Here is a 20,905-nt window from a genome sequence, read left to right as displayed (position 1 = left end):
TTTAATTTTATATTATGTATGTTTGAAATTTTTCCATACGGTTATGTAGTTTCGATTCATTCACATTCTTGTCATGCATTCCATCGGTACATTGAATGTCAATTGTTTGGTAGCTTCTTTAGCGCCTAAGTCTGGGTTGGCACCTTTACGAATTTGTTGAGCATACATGCGTGCAACCGAATCATTACGGTCACGGCAGTATACTGAATATTGTCTTCTTTCTTTATTACCGGTTTCACAGTGGCTTGGACATGTTGGAATCTTTTTCAATGTGAAACATGTTTGATCTTTAGATTCAACAACTTGCATTTGTTGTCTTAAATTACAGTTTTGATTGTTTTTGTTTTTGTTGTTTTTTCCATGCTTTTTGTTATGTCCCTGTGATTTGCTGTTGTTTTGTTGAGATGAAGATGAAGAGGAATTTTCTGATGATGAGCTATTACCACTTTCAGAAGATGAAGATGAGCTGCTGCTGCTGCTGCTGCTGCTACTGCTACTAGATGAGCTTGATGAGCTTGATGATGCAGACAAATCATCCCAATTCCATTTTCCTGTTTTTGAATTTGTTTTGATAGCATTTCCGCTAGAGAATTGCATTTCAGTACAACGAGCTTGTTGAGCTTGGTTATGACGTTCAACTATTTTTGAGTTACATTGATTATCAGTGATGGCCCAAGATGCTGCGAAATGTTTTTCATTTCTTAAAACACAACGTTTTGGTGTCATACGATCATCAACTTGTTCTCCATTAAGATTACCACATAAACCTAAGGTATTATTTCTGTAGCTTGGTTCATCTGCATGTACACGAATAGTTTGTCCGTTATAGTATACTCTCATTTGTTCGCGGATCTTAATTTTAATGTCATTTGATGGTAAAGAAGTTATTTCAACAGCTGGTTGGTCATTTACATCAGCATCGTTATCAAATTGTTGAACTGGTTTTGATTCAGAAAGTTTTTCCTCATTTCCATTTACTTTAAGTTTATATGATGAGCCACCAGATGGTGATAAATGAATAACATGATCTTCACCTTCAGATTGGGCAACAACAATTGTGATTTCTTTTTCAGCATTCTTTTCACTTGTTTGACGGACAAGAACTGAAATATCTAATGGTTCTTGATTTCTGTTTTGTTGTTTACGTAACGAATATCTTGCTGGATCATATTGGAACATGGTGTACCAACAGTTTCCAATTTCTTGATTTTCAATTATTGCGTTATCAAATGTTTGAATTTGGTCTTGTTCAACTGTACAAACGTGACCGTTTCTAAGAGCGTTTCTTTGATACATACGGTAGAAGTCCATTCCTGGATGAATAGCTAAGAGTGGGCGAAGTTTATTTTCAATTGGAAGATTATTGAATTGTAAACGTTTTTCTGGAGTTTGAAGTGTAATGTTAACTGATTTCATATGAGGAGAGGTAGTAATTGTAGCTTCAAATTTATTATGTTTTCCCATTTCATTAACATTATCTTCTAAATTGTGGATTCCAGCATGTCTCAACATGCTCAATACACGATTTGTGATATTTCTTAAGACTGGAGTAGCATTTTCAAATTCTGCTGAAATTTGGATTTTATTCAAAAGATTGGCGTGGTAAGTAGCGTTCATGCAATTTGGCATTTGGTAATATCCTTGTTTCATTTCTGATAAACATTCTTGTCCAACTTGGCTGTTCTTAACTTTATTTTTATGTTCTTTGGTTTGTTCCATTTGGGCTTTAATATTAACTTGACCGGCTTGTTGTCCATTTTGACCGAAAACAATATTAATTTTAGCGCTAGATTGACCATTATGTCTCAAAGCTTCCTCAAAGTTGAGTGCTGGGGTGTTTGGATATCTTCCAGTATAAGTAATTCCTATTTGTTGTGAATGGGATTGTGAAACTGGTTTAGAGCTAAAGAATATCAAGAGACGTTCTTTTTCATCAACAGAACTATCAGCTTGTGCGATAGTCATAACGTATTCTGATCGCTTTTCTCCAGTAAAAGCAATTGAAGCATCAATTACTCCAGCTGAAGCATATTTAATACCATAAGCAGCATTTTGTAACATTTCTTGACGACGTTCTTCACTATTTGGTGAAGTGTTTTGAGTGAAAGCAAGTAATTTTTCATCAACAGAAGCAGCATGTTTCATGTGTTGGGTATGTTGGTGATTTTCCTGGTCTACATTGTAAGCTTTATCTAAAGCAAATGAAAATTTGATAGCTTTATTTGCAGAACGTTGGGCATCGTATTTAACATTCATATTAAATTGGTCTAATGTGGCATATGGCCATTGATTTTGTTTGTAAAGGATTCCAGAGTTTTGAGCGGTCTTTTCAAGTGCACCTGCATTTGACATTGGAGTAGTGGCAAGCCATAACATTCCTTGGAAATTAACAATTTCTTCTGGTGTTAGATCTTGATAATATGGCATCCACAAAGCTGATAAAACAGTTTGTGGTAAGTTACTTCCATAAGCAGTTGGTTCCAATGCATGTGGAATAAATTCAAGTGGGCTCCATGATTGTTCTCTCATTAATCCTTGCATGACTGCTTGGTAGCTGTATGGCATTCTTGTTAAAGCAATTTGACCTTGTTTATGTAACATGTGACTCATTTGCTCTAGAACATTAGCTGGAAGTTGATGCTCGAATTTTGCACGTATTACCATACCAGTTGAGTGTTCTCCCAAAGTTCTTTCAGTCATTTTACTAGTACGAGATGTAATAAGTTTAGTATTTTGGGTATCTTCAGCATATGGACGAAGATTTAAAATGTTACGACGAGCAGTGTATGGCCAAGCGCTTGAGTGGAATATTTTGGCGTCTTTGTTATCGTCAATAGGTTGTAATTTACCATTGATACGTGTGTTTTCAAAATCAGCATCTAATTTTAATTGAAGAGGAACGTGGGTTTGTGTTTTTCTTATATATCCTGCAACATATTGTTGGCGTTCAGATGGTGTAATAAAACCAACTGTAGCTCTTTGTTCTGTGCTGTGTACGAGGTGGACTTTAGCAGTGACATTTACTGCTTGCATATCTTTGATAGATTGCCATGATGGATTGTGTTCTAAATTAGGTGTGGTTGATACTTGAACTTCTCCTAAAGCTTGTAATAATGTTGGAATTCTGAAAGTGTATACGAATGGATAACCAGTTGCTAATGGGAAAGCTATAGCAACTTCACGACGATTGTATAATCTGTTCATTCTCAATTGTTGTCCATTACGAAGACCAGCAAATATTTCAGATAAGGTTTGTGGTAATTCTTTAAGAGATTTTTTGTCAAAGGTGACGAAACGTTTGTTTCCCATTAAGTTCATTAAAATTTGACCTTCAAATTCACGAGCATCTTCTTCATCGATGTTTAATTGTTTAGCTATACGTTCAGTTGACCATTTTGAATTTGTGTTGCTGCTTTGTTTTCTATTTGATTGGTTACCATTTTGTGGGTTTGGCCATAAATCTAAAACTTGTTCTACACTAGACAACATTACTTGAACTTCAGCTGATTTTGTATTGAAACCACCGTAATTTTTATAAGCATCATACCAAATACCTCTTGGTAAAATATGTTCTTCACCAACAATATGGGTAAGTTGATATTTGTATATCATTTCTACGTTTTTGGCTACGTAATCTCTTAATTGAGTTTTAGAATATTGAATTCCATATTGACGTGGGTTGAGGAATTTGGCGGCAGATGCAGCATTTGCTGCAAGATCTGAGTTGTCATTATTTTCAAGATTTGCTGCGGATAATATAGCTGATTGAACGGTGGCTTGTACTGCTTCGCTTGGATCTTCGTTAGTGAATTCTGCCATGCGTTGAAGCATTGCAGCTGGTGGACCAGTACGCATGAGTAATGCTACGGCAGCTGAACGAGTTTCTGGTTCTTCATTGACATTTGAGTAAACTTTGAAAAGGATATCTCTGATTTGTCTTGGATGAATTTCAGCAATTTTATCTAAAGCAAGAATCATAGCAGTACGTTGGAAAGCACTTAAGGTGCTGTCATTGTCAAAGTATTTTTCGAAAACAGAAACAACATGTGGATGAGCAATATTTCCAAGAGCTCTAATGTTTAATAAAATATTTTTGTTGTTATTAGATTGAACAGCTTGTTGTAAATTTTGAGCAAAGTAAGGAATAATTTCTGTTTTTACTGGCTTTTCAAGTTGATTTCTGAATGAAGAAAAAGCTTGAACTGGGTAATAATTTCTTGCAGAGTCATCGTCGGTAAATGCACGTCTAATGAGATCAGTAAAAGCAATGACGGCAGTTGAGTGTACATCTCTTTGATTTTGGACTTGATGATCTTTGACAAGTTTATTAAAGAAACGTAGAACAATTTCGTGTGTTGGTGTACGAATTGATTTTGCAAGAGTGTTCACTAAAGCTGCAGCTTGTTCACCCTTGAGTTTTCCTTCTGAAATCCATGCAGTAATAACTGTAACTGCTGAGCCGGTTCCAGCTTGAGCAACTGCGTCTTTGAAGGTTCTTCTAGCAAATACTTCTTGGATAGATCCTTGTTGGTTGCTTCCAATATTCAATTGTTGAGCTACATTTTGAATTTGTTGTTGATTCATAATTCTAATTAAATCAGTTAAGATATTGAATTTCTCCAAAGTATTTTGTTTAGGGATTTCATTTTGATTTTGGAGATCTTGAGCGATTTCAGACGACAATTTCTTTACTGTAGTTTCAACGTTGATTTGACTTGAGTATTGAATGCTTTTGCCGCGGTTTCCAATAGCGTATGGGTGGAATGGAAATTCCGGTGCTTCATTTAAACTTGGTTGAGGCTGACGGTATCTTAACTGGCCATTTTCATTATTTTCTTCTGAAGATGAAGAACTGGAAGATGATGAACTTGAGGAAGATGAAGATGATGATTGACCGTGTTTGTTTCTATTTTGTTTGTTTTGCCAATTGTCCTCATTAATACTTCTTGGAGAACGATGACCATTATTTTCTGAGCTCGTGCGATGTACGGTGTTTTTTTGGTGATGTTTGTTTTGTTGATTTTCGTTAGATTCACTGGAGCTGGAGCTTGAGCTTGAGCTAGAGCTAGAACTGGAATCACTTGAGCTTGAGCTGGAACTGTTGGAATCACCATGTTGTCTTGGTTTATAGTTATGTTGTCCTTCACGTATTTGATTGTCTTTGTCGGATGGAATATTGTATCTGTAGACAAGATTTCCAGCATTTACTCCATTATGTGGTGTTTCTAATTGATTTGTAATTTCTTTAACTTTATTCAAACTTAATTGAATTTGGCCAATAACTTGAGCTTGTTGGTTTTGGTACATTGATGGACGAACAGCTACACGGTTGGTAGTGGTTGATTGTTGAATAGTATATTGATTGACATTACCACTAGCGATGATTCTTGTTGTTGATGCTTTCTATATATATAAAAAAGTATAAGAAAGTAATTCTTGGGATATCGACTTTTACAATTGACTGTAACTTAACAACGCTTAAATATAAAACTTACGGATAGGAAGTCTCCCATTTGATTAGTTCCTGGTTTTAAATCTGAAGCTCCTGTAATTCCAAAATGATATCCTTTACGTTGTTCGCAATGACTATAATTTAAGGTTTTAACAATTTGGAAAAATTCTCCTTCTGCATTCAAATGGACTTTTGGAGCCCATTGTGCTTCAGTTTGTTCAACAATAGCTTCTTGTAGTGGTGAAATATCGTAAATTGTTTCACATTCTCCAGTAACTGTTGGTTCCATCGTTTTGTAAAGAGCAGTTGGATTATGTTTATCTTGAGGTAATTGATTGTGACGTGATTTTATTAAATTGGTGCCCTGTGTATCAACTTGAAGTTGAGCTAAGATGGCTTTCAATTGATTCACTTGATCATTTGTCATTGATTTATCAACAATAAGTGATTCAACAACACCACCATTCAATTTCAATGTGAAAGTGAAATCTTTCATATCAGTCTCTTCAAATTGCAAGACATCTTCTGGAATTTGAGAATTGAAGTCCTCCAAATCATCATGGAAATGAGCGATTTGAGTATTCAATAATTTTCCATTAATTTGATTATCACTTTGGGCTTGCAATACAAGTTTTCCTTTATTCACCACGCCAACATACTGATTTCTTAAGTCTGGTAAAGCAGTTAATGTTCTACCATAGAAATTGTATGTATATTCCTTGTTATGTTGAAATTGTGGTTGATTTACAGTAGTGGCGGCAACGAAACCGACTAAAAATTTTTTTTTTATTTAATCACAATCCTTTTGGACTTATACTTATTTAACAGAAAACTACATTTAACGAATATTTTTTGTACTTGACGATTTGTTAAGACTTACCAAACATCAATAAAGCAAAACTGGTCTTCATTTTGTCCGTGTATCTCAGTTGATCTCAGAAAACGAACTATGATTGAGTTTGAATTGATTGGGGATTTTATAGGAAAAATTTTTAACAGCAAATGCTTAGCGTTGCATTCATTGTTGTTATCAATTAATAATCTGCTTGCAAATAATACTTTGTATTCTTTTCTAATATTATGCTAATTGAATTGAATTTTTTTTTTTTTACTTGATAAAAGTTCATTAATGAGATAGTTCGACAAACCTCAAATGTGTACAAACCTTTAATGATTTTATTATTAAAAATATTCTTGTGGTTAAGTAATTGAAACCTGAGATTAGTTCATTTATTAGAAGCTTCAATATTAAGTTTGATGTCATTAATATAATAATGAAAATGCTAATGGCCAAACTTTACAAATAACTATGTTTGCAAAATTTTCCACAGAGATAATTAATTTTAATTTTATTCAGATTGATTAAATTTTTTGATTTGTTTATTTTCGAGAATTGTAAATAAATTTATTAACGAAATTTATAAGGTTTTCTACAAATAATGTTAGCAAAGTTAACGTTGTAATCTTTTATTTTATCCAAAAGTACAACTTAACATTTCTAGTAATAGTTCGAAATACGTATTTGTTTCAAACACTAATAATTTAAATACCTTTACTTACCACATTACATTTGTTAAATTTCTGATTTCGAGTTTTCAAAGGAAATACATTTTTTGTTATATACAGAAACGCATAAAAATTATTTCTTGTTTATGTATTTTATTTTTCATCAAAATATATATCTGGATTTAGTTGTATGAAACATCATATCATATATGTTCATATTACTTAATAAAATTTTGGAATATAAATTGCCGGCAGCAAGTCCTAAACCTTTATTATTGTAATGATTGAAGTTACTTAAAATGTGTCATATATCAAATATAATTATCAACTGGAATATCAAATATAATGATATAATTATCAACTGGATTTAAAAATTTCACATAATCTTTTGTTTACTTATGAAAATCGAATCAGCAGATATATATTTTTTTGGAAATTTGAACTTTAGAGCAATTGCAATGTTATTTAAGGCATATTTTTATACTTTTAATCTATTATTCATATAAGATCTTATATATAATGCACAAATTTTAGCCAAATTTAATTATTATGTAAATTTTAATTAATAACATTTAATTAAAAATAAATTAATTGAGCTCTCTATTTTTAAGCACTTTTCCAAAAATTTTTTGGAAAAAGTGCTTATTAGATTTACTCTGTCCGTCCGTGGATATGTTTACAAAACTTCTACATATTTGTAGATAGAAAGCTGAAATTTTATATGTACATAGATTTTATATGTACACTTACTATTTTATTTCGTTGGAAGAAAATTTTTTTCCATTTCAACTCCTTCTGAAGTTATCGCCTCTTGAAATTGTGAAAATTTGAATATTTGGCGCCTTATACTTCCGATACCGCAACGGTAAACTCCATGCCATTAAAAAATATAACTATTTTGCTTAACTCAATTAACCATTAAAATCGAGTATTATGTTCATTAAAATTAAAGAATGCATAAATCAATCATCCTAAATGTATGCAATTTTTAAATATATTCGTATAGGAATGAAAGTAACTTTAATAATGTAGTACATCGCTAGATTGTTTTTAAAAACAGTATTTTCACTCGTTGAAGGGAAAAGTGCTACATTACAAATCACTGGTTTGACCCAACTTTATTGCTTTTACAAACAATTTTATTTAAGCCATAGTTTTCGAGATAAAACTGGTCAAAGTCAAAATTTTTTTTTTTTTGGGGATTTTTTTTTTGAAAATTCGAAATTTCTTGAAAATTTATGTTATTTTCTTTCTTTTGCTTTGTGATACAATGAGAGCTAAAATATATTTAAAAACATGCGGGAAATGCTCGGTTCATACATTTCATACAAATATACTAAATATTTTTAGTTTAGTATGTATAAAAAGGAAATTTGTAACGCTGTGCTATACGAATTTAATACCATCCATTTGGTCCACAGAATCACAGAACGCAAACTTAGTTTTTACATGAATTGGACATTCACATGTCGTAATAAGACAATTAAACAACATGTTTTAATTACATGTGTTATACTCTCTATTTTACTTTTGTTTTTGGATGTACATCTTCCAAGGTATGATATAAAGAGATATTAGTAAATTTTTACAGTAGTAGTAGTAGGTTGATTTCATATGATAGTATTTTTTCCAGCTTCATATTAACAAACTATTAATGAACATTACACAGGTACTAAAGCAAAACGATAAAGCCTACAGAGCTGCAAGAATTTTATGTTTTGTATGAATATAAATTTTGCGAGTTAAGGCAACCTGATTTAATTTAAAATTTTCCTTCCTACATTAAATTAATTATTTATCTAGGGTGATATATACATTCATGCCTTAATTTGATATCAATATTTTCGAACATATTTAAAACTTAGTGCGATTTATACCGGGGGCTTCTAGTTAATATAATTATAATGGATTTAATTGAAAATTACCTATAAAAGACAATATAATTTATAAAAAAGTTGAAAAAACTAAATTTTGATATCATTTTTTAAAAGCGTTAACTTTTACATTTATTAATAGTTCAAATATTATTTTCACTTCCATGTGTTATTTTTGAGTTTATTAACCTCATATTTGCATCCTCATTCTTATCAAGGAAATTTTTTTTTTGTTTTATACTCGTGTCATGAAAAATACGAATAAAGTAAAATGAACCCTTACATGACAGGTACGGCAAAAAAGGAAAGAGATTGATTTTATTAAAAAAAAAACTTTTCGAAAAATTTTGAAACTAATGTATTAATATAGAATGTAATGTAATTGTATTGTTATACAATTCTGCAATTACAACCTAAAAGCCTAATTTAAGCCATAATGGTGTACTTTTTAAACAAATTCTATGTTTAATTCATAATGATGTATTATGCTTCATACGGTTTGCTGAATTTCAGTTTTCATAACAAATAATTTATCTAAATCTAAATATAATATTAATACACTATTGTAAAAATTAATGTATATATACATTACATACATTATGTTTATTATAATGATAAGTCAGTTGTACTGCGTTACAGTAATTTTTAAGCCATGTCCCGTGATACTTCCCTGTTTTTTACAGTTTAACAAATCATCATTTAAAATTGTAGTACAACTTTGTATTGTAATAAATATTTAATTTAATAATAATAAGAATAATCATTGTTATGGATGGAAATGTCAACTCATAGGTCATCTTTGAAAATATTGAATAATAATTATAAGTGTAAACAAGTAATTTTTGATTCTATTAATTTGTAATAAATTTTAATTTATTATTCCTATATAGTGTGATTATTATGCAAAATAACAATAATAATTTTGAAAAGTAATTTTAAACAATTTGAATTTTAAAATCAAAAAATAATTCAATAATATTATTATATATATATGGCTACTTCTCAGGTGTCAAAAAGTACGGGTACTTCTAGCAGGGCTACAGACATGCGACAAGAGGCATTAGATAGGGTTTTGCCTCTAGGGTCAAGAATTTCACCCGTCCTCCCCTTTCAACCCCTCCCAAGATGCTTTATGACCGTTTCTTACAAAATGTTATTATATCCTGTAGGGATAATTTTTATTTACTTTTGAAGATATAAATATTGTATGTAAATTCATATTTGGAAGTGTGAGTTATAACAAAAAGTGAAGACTTTCTTAAGAAAATTGTAAAGATTTAATTAAATCTACATTGTTTTATAATAAGTATGTACGTACGCATTTAATTAAGTATTTTTTTCGCGATCTGCTGCAAAATGTATTAATAAGCAAAACATAAGTGTACATTAAATTTCTTGACGATATATTTTTAAGACTAAATTGTATAAGAAAATGTTACTCTATTGCATTAAATTTTTTACAAAAAGGGATTCTCAAAAAAATATTTAGAACGGAAACTCGCTGATATTGATTTGTAAGGGTAAACCTTTTTTAATTTCATTTAAAAAAAATAAAATTATCAATAAAAAAAAAAAGTTCGTCTGACAAATCGCATTTTTCAGGGTTCGAACCAGGGACTTTTTGCATAGAAATCGTATGCTATACGCATTACCCTATATACGTTAGCGTTAGTGTTAACTCATTATACATTCACGCGTTTTATTCGCATGTATTATAAAATCCAAAAAAATATGTGCATGGATTTTAGTAGCGAATTATTTTATGCGTATACGATAATTTATCGCTTAAATTGCTTATTGTCAAAATAAATTACTAAAAAGATATTAGATCTCAAAAGAACTAATTTTTTGTTTAATTAAATATTTTTAAGCATTTCTTATTTTAAGTTTTATCTTAAAAAATACTAGGAAAAAAACATATCTATATGTATATTACGGGTGTGTTTTTGAAGAAAGAAAGTAAATTTAAAATATCTCAGACACGGAATGGAACACAATTTCAAAACTACAGACATAATATTTGCAAGGCTTGCAATGCAAGCACATACGACTAGTTCTATATATTCTTCTTTATTTTATTTCCGGTATTTTTCTCACACAAAAAGTGAAAATTGAAGTATTTTTGAACAAATTAAAATATTAATTTTTGATAATGCGTCATTATCAGATTATCAGATAATTTTAAAAACATTGAAAAAAATTCAAAGTTCTACAACTCTTTGCATCTTTGTATATGCAAATATAAATTATTAGAAATTTCTATTTCAAAAATATATGGGAAAAGATTTATGGTATTAGTTAGGCGTGTTTAAATTACGGTATGTGTTTGATTTCCTAAATCAAACAAGCTAAAAATTGTATGTAAGGCTAAGATCTCTGAAAAAAAGAAATCGATCAATGTTTAATTACTCAGTAAACAGAAATGATATATATTAAATTATAGTATGATTTTATTTAGTATTTTGTTAAATGTGGTCCAACATGTCGCATGGGGATCTACGTCAAAGATTTGAACAATTCATCACACTAAAGAAACTAGACTCAGATATGAATTTTAATGAATATCAACTCAATAGAAATTAAAACTCATGATGATTGACAGGCAAACATTTTGCTTAAAATGGTTTATTTGCGCTTCTTCAACACTGGAGACCAATCCCTTTCTGTTGGAAAGTTTCTTTATTGCATTCAATGACGTCGATAATATTTTTAATATATTAATTTTACTTTGCTTAAGGTAAACCGAATTTCAAGAAAAATTATCCTAAGATATATGAGACATTATAAGTAAATCTAAGCTGTCATTGAAGATCTTTAGTACAAGTTAAATATATTTATTAAATTTTTGCCTTTTCCTAAGATATAGCTACCTTGAAATTTTTTCTTCAAAAGTCAAAAATAATTATGTATGAAAATTTTAAATTTAGTGAATTGCTCATTGCACACAAAAAAATGTAAAATGTTCGTATTAAAAAAGCCGGCAAATTTCAAAATCAATTAATATTTTATTTATTTGTACCAGATTTGAGTTTAATTTATAATCTTACATATCTACAAAAACGTGAATAACATTGTCGTTTTTAAAATTATAAGAGTAATGTTAAAGACAGTACATTTCCACAATTACCGTTCTACAATTTTACATAGTTACTACAGCTTAAAATTCAAATTATCAGCTGATAATTTATGATATGCAACAAAGTTTTAAAGAAATGAATGAATTTATGAATCAAAATATTTTTTTTGAAATACTTAGGAATTATCAAATATGTATTAAGTAGCACTTTTATTTTATTTTACTGATAATATTAGAGAAAATGCTATAGTAAGCATTCTTTCTTAAAAAAGTTTTGCTATAAAATCTCCATTCAATTCAAACTCAATCATAGTTCGTTTTCTGAGATCAACTGAGATACACGGACAATATGAAGACCCGTTTTGCTTTATTGATGTTTGGTAAGTCTTAAAAAATCGTCAAGCACAAAAAATATTCGTTAAATGTAGTTTTCTGTTAAATAAGTATAAGTCCAAAAGGATTGTGATTAAATAAAAAAAAAATTTTTAGTCGGTTTCGTTGCCGCCACTACTGTAAATCAACCACAATTTCAACATAACAAGGAATATACATACAATTTCTATGGTAGAACATTAACTGCTTTACCAGACTTAAGAAATCAGTATGTTGGCGTGGTGAATAAAGGAAAACTTGTATTGCAAGCCCAAAGTGATAATCAAATTAATGGAAAATTATTGAATACTCAAATCGCTCATTTCCATGATGATTTGGAGGACTTCAATTCTCAAATTCCAGAAGATGTCTTGCAATTTGAAGAGACTGATATGAAAGATTTCACTTTCACATTGAAATTGAATGGTGGTGTTGTTGAATCACTTATTGTTGATAAATCAATGACAAATGATCAAGTTAATCAATTGAAAGCCATCTTAGCTCAACTTCAAGTTGATACACAGGGCACCAATTTAATAAAATCACGTCACAATCAATTACCTCAAGATAAACATAATCCAACTGCTCTTTACAAAACGATGGAACCAACAGTTACTGGAGAATGTGAAACAATTTACGATATTTCACCACTACAAGAAGCTATTGTTGAGCAAACTGAAGCACAATGGGCTCCAAAAGTTCATTTGAATGCAGAAGGAGAATTTTTCCAAATTGTTAAAACCTTAAATTATAGCCGTTGCGAACAACGTAAAGGATATCATTTTGGAATTACAGGAGCTTCAGATTTAAAACCAGGAACTAATCAAATGGGAGACTTCCTATCCGTAAGTTTTATATTTAAGCGTTGTTAAGTTACAGTCAATTGTAAAAGTCGATATCCCAAGAATTACTTTCTTATACTTTTTTATATATATAGAAAGCATCAACAACAAGAATCATCGCTAGTGGTAATGTCAATCAATATACTATTCAACAATCAACCACTACCAACCGTGTAGCTGTTCGTCCATCAATGTACCAAAACCAACAAGCTCAAGTTATTGGCCAAATTCAATTAACTTTGAACAAAGTTAAAGAAATTACAAATCAATTAGAAACACCACATAATGGAGTAAATGCTGGAAATCTTGTCTACAGATACAATATTCCATCCGACAAAGACAATCAAATACGTGAAGGACAACATAACTATAAACCAAGACAACATGGTGATTCCAGCAGTTCCAGCTCAAGCTCAAGTGATTCTAGCTCTAGCTCTAGCTCAAGCTCAAGCTCAAGCTCCAGCTCCAGTGAATCTAACGAAAATCAACAAAACAAACATCACCAAAAAAACACCATACATCGTTCGAGCTCTGAAAATAATGGTCATCGTTCTCCAAGAAGTATTAATGAGGGCAATTGGCAAAACAAACAAAATAGAGACAAACACGGTCAATCATCATCTTCATCTTCCTCAAGTTCATCATCTTCCAGTTCTTCATCTTCAGAAGAAAATAATGAAAATGGCCAGTCAAGACACCGTCAGCCTCAACCAAGTTTAACTGAAGCACCGGAATTTCCATTCCACCCATACGCTATTGGAAACCGCGGCAAAAGCATTCAATACTCAAGTCAAATCAACGTTGAAACTACAGTAAAGAAATTGTCGTCTGAAATCGCTCAAGATCTCCAAAATCAAAATGAAATCCCTAAACAAAATACTTTGGAGAAATTCAATATCTTAACTGATTTAATTAGAATTATGAATCAACAACAAATCCAAAATGTAGCTCAACAATTGAATATTGGAAACAATCAACAAGGATCTACCCAAGAAGTATTTGCTAGAAGAACCTTCAAGGACGCAGTTGCTCAAGCTGGAACCGGCCCATCAGTTTCAATCATTACCACATGGATTTCAGAAGGAAAACTCAAGGGTGAACAAGCTGCAGCTTTAGTGAACACTCTTGCAAAATCAATTCGTACACCAACACACGAAATTGTTCTACGTTTCTTCAATAAACTTGTCAAAGATCAGCAAGTTCAAAATCAAAGAAATGTACACTCAACTGCCGTCATTGCTCTTACTGATCTCATTAGACGTGCATTTACCGACGATGACTCTGCAAGAAATTATTACCCAGTTCAAGCTTTTTCTTCATTCAGAACTCAACTTGAAAAAACAGTGAAAACTGAAATCGTTCCTTATTTTGCTCAAAATTTACAACAAGCTGTTCAATCTAATAACAACAAAAATATTTTATTGAACATGAGAGCTCTTGGAAATATTGCTCATCCACATGTTGTTTCTGTTTTCGAAAAATACTTTGACAATGACAACACCTTAAGTGCTTTCCAACGTACTGCTATGATTCTTGCTTTAGATAAAATTGCTGAAATTCATCCAAGACAAATCAGAGATATCCTTTTCAAAGTTTACTCAAATGTCAATGAAGAACCAGAAACTCGTTCAGCTGCCGTAGCATTACTCATGCGTACAGGCCCACCAGCTGCAATGCTTCAACGCATGGCAGAATTCACTAACGAAGATCCAAGCGAAGCAGTACAAGCCACCGTTCAATCAGCTATATTATCCGCAGCAAATCTTGAAAATAATGACAACTCAGATCTTGCAGCAAATGCTGCATCTGCCGCCAAATTCCTCAACCCACGTCAATATGGAATTCAATATTCTAAAACTCAATTAAGAGATTACGTAGCCAAAAACGTAGAAATGATATACAAATATCAACTTACCCATATTGTTGGTGAAGAACATATTTTACCAAGAGGTATTTGGTATGATGCTTACAAAAATTACGGTGGTTTCAATACAAAATCAGCTGAAGTTCAAGTAATGTTGTCTAGTGTAGAACAAGTTTTAGATTTATGGCCAAACCCACAAAATGGTAACCAATCAAATAGAAAACAAAGCAGCAACACAAATTCAAAATGGTCAACTGAACGTATAGCTAAACAATTAAACATCCATGAAGAAGACGCTCGTGAATTTGAAGGTCAAATTTTAATGAACTTAATGGGAAACAAACGTTTTGTCACCTTTGACAAAAAATCTCTTAAAGAATTACCACAAACCTTATCTGAAATATTTGCTGGTCTTCGTAATGGACAACAATTGAGAATGAACAGATTATACAATCGTCGTGAAGTTGCTATAGCTTTCCCATTAGCAACTGGTTATCCATTCGTATACACTTTCAGAATTCCAACATTATTACAAGCTTTAGGAGAAGTTCAAGTATCAACCACACCTAATTTAGAACACAATCCATCATGGCAATCTATCAAAGATATGCAAGCAGTAAATGTCACTGCTAAAGTGCACCTCGTACACAGCACAGAACAAAGAGCTACAGTTGGTTTTATTACACCATCTGAACGCCAACAATATGTTGCAGGATATGTAAGAAAAACACAAACCCACGTTCCTCTTCAATTAAAATTAGATGCTGATTTTGAAAACACACGTATCAATGGTAAATTACAACCTATTGACGATAACAAAGACGCCAAAATATTCCACTCAAGCGCTTGGCCATACACTGCTCGTCGTAACATTTTAAATCTTCGTCCATATGCTGAAGATACCCAAAATACTAAACTTATTACATCTCGTACTAGTAAATTGACTGAAAGAACTTTGGGAGAACACTCAACTGGTATGGTAATGCGTGCTAAATTTGAACACCAACTCCCAGCTAATGTTTTAGAACAAATGAGCCGCATGTTACGTAAACAAGGTCAGAATGCTTTAACAAGAATGCCATACAGCTACCAAGCAGTCATGCAAGGATTAATGAGAGAACAATCATGGAGCCCACTTGAATTTATTCCACATGCATTGGAACCAGCTGCTTATGGAAGCAATTTACCACAAACTGTTTTATCAGCTTTGTGGATGCCATATTATCAAGATCTCACACCAGAAGAAATTGTTAATTTCCAAGGAATGTTATGGCTTGCCACTACTCCAATGTCAAATGCTGCTGTACTTGAAAAGACCGCTCAAAACTCTGGAATCCTTTACAAACAAAATCAATGGCCTGCCGCTACATTAGATCAATTTAATATGAATGTTAAATACGATGCCCAACGTTCTGCAAATAAAGCTATCAAATTTTCATTTGCTTTAGATAAAGCTTACAATGTAGACCAGGAAAATCACCAACATACCCAACACATGAAACATGCTGCTTCTGTTGATGAAAAATTACTTGCTTTCACTCAAAACACTTCACCAAATAGTGAAGAACGTCGTCAAGAAATGTTACAAAATGCTGCTTATGGTATTAAATATGCTTCAGCTGGAGTAATTGATGCTTCAATTGCTTTTACTGGAGAAAAGCGATCAGAATACGTTATGACTATCGCACAAGCTGACAGTTCTGTTGATGAAAAAGAACGTCTCTTGATATTCTTGAGCTCTAAACCAGTTTCACAATCCCATTCACAACAAATAGGAATTACTTACACTGGAAGATATCCAAACACCCCAGCACTCAACTTTGAGGAAGCTTTGAGACATAATGGTCAATCTAGCGCTAAAATTAATATTGTTTTCGGTCAAAATGGACAACAAGCCGGTCAAGTTAATATTAAAGCCCAAATGGAACAAACCAAAGAACATAAAAATAAAGTTAAGAACAGCCAAGTTGGACAAGAATGTTTATCAGAAATGAAACAAGGATATTACCAAATGCCAAATTGCATGAACGCTACTTACCACGCCAATCTTTTGAATAAAATCCAAATTTCAGCTGAATTTGAAAATGCTACTCCAGTGTTAAGAAATATCACAAATCGTGCATTAAGTATGTTGAGACATGCTGGAATTAATACAATGGAAGAAAATATCAACGAAATGGGAAAACATAATAAATTTGAAGCTACAATTACCATTTCTCCTCATATCAAATCAGTCAACATTACACTTCAAACACCAGAAAAACGTTTACAATTCAATAATCTTCCAGTTGAAAATAAACTTCGCCCACTCTTAGCTATTCATCCAGGAATGGACTTCTACCGTATGTATCAAAGAAACGCTCTTAGAAACGGTCACGTTTGTACAGTTGAACAAGATCAAATTCAAACATTTGATAACGCAATAATTGAAAATCAAGAAATTGGAAACTGTTGGTACACCATGTTCCAATATGATCCAGCAAGATATTCGTTACGTAAACAACAAAACAGAAATCAAGAACCATTAGATATTTCAGTTCTTGTCCGTCAAACAAGTGAAAAGAATGATGAAAAAGAAATCACAATTGTTGTTGCCCAATCTGAAGGTGAAGATCATGTTATTCATTTATCACCATCTGGTGGCTCATCATATAAACTTAAAGTAAATGGAAATGAAGAAAAACTTTCTGAATCAAAACCAGTTCAACAATTTGATAACGATGCTGATGTAAATGACCAACCAGCTGTTGAAATAACTTCTTTACCATCAAATGACATTAAAATTAAGATCCGCGAACAAATGAGAGTATACTATAACGGACAAACTATTCGTGTACATGCAGATGAACCAAGCTACAGAAATAATACCTTAGGTTTATGTGGTAATCTTAATGGAGAACAAGTTGATGATCGTATGACACCAAAACGTTGTGTTTTAAGAAATGAAAAACATTTCGCAGCATCTTGGGCCATCACTGATAATCAATGTAACTCAAAAATAGTTGAACGTCATAACCAAGCTCAACAAGCTCGTTGTACTGAAATGCAATTCTCTAGCGGAAATGCTATCAAAACAAATTCAAAAACAGGAAAATGGAATTGGGATGATTTGTCTGCATCATCAAGCTCATCAAGCTCATCTAGTAGCAGTAGCAGCAGTAGCAGCAGCAGCAGCTCATCTTCATCTTCTGAAAGTGGTAATAGCTCATCATCAGAAAATTCCTCTTCATCTTCATCTCAACAAAACAACAGCAAATCACAGGGACATAACAAAAAGCATGGAAAAAACAACAAAAACAAAAACAATCAAAACTGTAATTTAAGACAACAAATGCAAGTTGTTGAATCTAAAGATCAAACATGTTTCACATTGAAAAAGATTCCAACATGTCCAAGCCACTGTGAAACCGGTAATAAAGAAAGAAGACAATATTCAGTATACTGCCGTGACCGTAATGATTCTGTTGCACGCATGTATGCTCAACAAATTCGTAAAGGTGCCAACCCAGATTTGGGTGCTAAAGAAGCTACCAAGCAATTAACATTCAATGTACCAATGGAATGTGTGGCAAGAAATTGAAGAAATTCAATTAAATGGATCACAATTGGAGACCAATAACAGCGAACTATCATAAACTTTTATCAAATGTTTTATTTTTATTTTCTTCTATTTAGTTCTTTAAGCGCATACCCAAAAAAAATGTAAAAAAAAAAATTAAAATAAAATAAATTATTCGAACATTAAAAATTTGTAATAATTTTATTTTTAAAAAAATCATTTCAAATCTTATGAACTTATAAGTACTCTAATTTAATGGTTTGGTTTTACGAACAAAGATTAAGTGACTGTTTTAAACACATTGCGCTTCACATAGAATCAACGATTAAAATTTAAAAATACATACATATTATCAAAATTTGATTGCTTCATTTTCAATTTAATTTTCGTTCTTTTCAATTTGTTACCTCGTGATTCAAAGATACTTTTGTTTCTTTTCTTAATTTTATATAATAAATTTTTTACTTTAACTTTCTATATTACTAAAACAAGTAAAAAATTCTCCTTAACTAAGAAATCTCAAAAAAAAAAATGGTTAAAATAGTTTTGTTCACTACCTAAATTTCAGTAACAATTACGAGTACAAATTGAACAACTTCTCTGCAATATAAACATACATATAATATGTACATATTTGTACCTATGCAACTCGCATGAGACGTATAAAAGGAAAATATTTTATTAATAACTTAATTTTCATCTATACGTACTGGTTTTGAAGAATTTTTAATTTCCATGGCCTATAAACATATGTACATACACACAATTATATTTTAAGAAACATTGTATTTGTATGTAATAAAAATAAAAATTGTACAAACATGTGTATTTGTAGAAAATAAAAATCCAAATTTTCAATCCAGTAAATCAAATATATTGACTGAAGATCCTTTTGTAAAAAATGTTACAAAAAATAACGTACTTAATTAAGATTATAAGGTTAAAATTAAGAAAAATGCACATGTACATGCATATGTAGATTAATAATAAACTTAGAATTCACCAAAAAATGTATGTATGTGCATGTATGTATTTACATACATAATCCCAATGTGTTTATTTATAGCCTTAATTTTTATTCAACTCTTATTTTGTTTTTTTTTTTTAGAAGACAACTCAGACATACCAAAAAATATATGTATTTGAAAATGTCGTATTTATACTCTGGAATATACGGAATGATTGGTAATTATTACTAATTAAGATATTTTATTTTACATTTTTTTCAAGTTTCAAAGTTTATTACTTAAATACATATGTACATACACATAACATGTATTTGTTACAAAATCTTTTTTGAGATGTAAGAGAAAATTGAGATACTATAGTAAAAGAGAAAGAGAGAGAATATAGGATTTTTATTTTAAATTTACTTACAACTGCGACTGCATAACGTAAATTAGATTGTAGTTGAACATGATAACTTTGGGATAGTTAATTTTTATATATATATTGTATGTATATCAATTTAAATTATAATTCACGCTATTTGGATGGTTGTAATGTGATAAAAGTTAAAAGTCGAAAGTTGGTGGTTAAAACTTAACGTTGGTGGTTGTTTAGACGCAAATGTTCGTATCGTTTTACAAAAAATCCTCATTTTTAAGTAATTTTCTTTATTATTTTTTTTCAAGTGATTTCTTCGAGTTATATTTTAAAAGTTGACTTTAATAAAAAGAATTATTTTCAAACTTTAAAGTCATATTGCGTGTATTTCTAATATTGAATTTGATATTTACAATATTCTATAAGTGTATACATATAACTGAAAAGGATCGACGCAATGTTTTATTGTAGATACTTTTTTAATTTATTAAACTCATATAATTACAGCCAATTTGCATTCTCAATTTATCTCAATTTTCTCTTCTTTATCTCTTTAAAATTCACTCAAAACATAGCATTTTGAATTTTTCTTTACTCACAAAACAACACAAACCTTTTAGAGTTCTATATATCCAAGTAGATAGATATATATGTTCCTTCCATTCTTTTATAATATATATTTCATATTGTTATATGAAATATATAACTATAAATAGTTGTACGAGTACATACATATATACAACTATTTATAATTTCGATAAATGGAACTGGTTTTTTAGTTATTATATTGCACGTACATATATTTTTGTTTTTGTTCTGAAATTTTTATTGAATTTTTCTCAGTGTTTGTTACTCAGCAACAAATGTATTTTGTAGTAATATAGAGTGAAAATTATATGAGCCTTTTTGAAAATTTGAAATGGGATAATACGAGTATACATAAGATAATTGTATTGTTGCAGTAGAATATTTTAAAAATGAGCTTTCACAAATAAGTTGCTGTCTTATTTGTTTTAAACAAATTTCATTTAAAT

At 30.9% G+C, this 20,905-nt stretch overlaps 2 protein-coding genes across 2 annotated transcripts; one reads left to right on the top strand and one right to left on the bottom strand.

Annotated features, from left to right (window-relative positions):
• Positions 1-45: 45 nt before the first annotated feature.
• LOC129613796 (vitellogenin-A1-like) lies at positions 46-6,381 on the bottom strand. Its single transcript, XM_055528045.1, has 3 exons — positions 6,333-6,381; positions 5,496-6,223; positions 46-5,403 (listed from the first exon to the last, which is right to left on the bottom strand). The coding sequence occupies exons 1-3, from the start codon at positions 6,361-6,363 to the stop codon at positions 61-63; spliced, it is 6,102 nt and encodes a 2,033-aa protein (XP_055384020.1). The 5' UTR covers positions 6,364-6,381; the 3' UTR covers positions 46-60.
• Positions 6,382-12,239: 5,858 nt separating this feature from the next.
• Positions 12,240-18,727, top strand: LOC129613716 (vitellogenin-A1-like). Its single transcript, XM_055527895.1, has 3 exons — positions 12,240-12,288; positions 12,398-13,125; positions 13,218-18,727. The coding sequence occupies exons 1-3, from the start codon at positions 12,258-12,260 to the stop codon at positions 18,564-18,566; spliced, it is 6,108 nt and encodes a 2,035-aa protein (XP_055383870.1). The 5' UTR covers positions 12,240-12,257; the 3' UTR covers positions 18,567-18,727.
• Positions 18,728-20,905: the final 2,178 nt, after the last annotated feature.

This window comes from Condylostylus longicornis, unplaced genomic scaffold (assembly GCF_029603195.1).
Source record: "Condylostylus longicornis isolate FDR11 unplaced genomic scaffold, ASM2960319v2 ptg000091l, whole genome shotgun sequence".
In the NCBI taxonomy this organism is placed as follows: domain Eukaryota; kingdom Metazoa; phylum Arthropoda; class Insecta; order Diptera; family Dolichopodidae; genus Condylostylus; species Condylostylus longicornis.
This window is presented reverse-complemented; position numbering and strand designations above follow the sequence as displayed.

Excerpts from the sequence above, each read along its gene's own strand:
- LOC129613796 (XM_055528045.1), bottom strand. The coding sequence starts at position 6,363 with ATGAAGACCAGTTTTGCTTTATTGATGTTTG. Across the intron at positions 6,224-6,332 it reads TTTTGCTTTATTGATGTTTG|TCGGTTTCGTTGCCGCCACT; the intron begins GTAAGTCTTAAC and ends AAAAATTTTTAG. Across the intron at positions 5,404-5,495 it reads AAATGGGAGACTTCCTATCC|AAAGCATCAACAACAAGAAT; the intron begins GTAAGTTTTATA and ends TTATATATATAG.
- LOC129613716 (XM_055527895.1), top strand. The coding sequence starts at position 12,258 with ATGAAGACCCGTTTTGCTTTATTGATGTTTG. Across the intron at positions 12,289-12,397 it reads TTTTGCTTTATTGATGTTTG|TCGGTTTCGTTGCCGCCACT; the intron begins GTAAGTCTTAAA and ends AAAAATTTTTAG. Across the intron at positions 13,126-13,217 it reads AAATGGGAGACTTCCTATCC|AAAGCATCAACAACAAGAAT; the intron begins GTAAGTTTTATA and ends TTATATATATAG.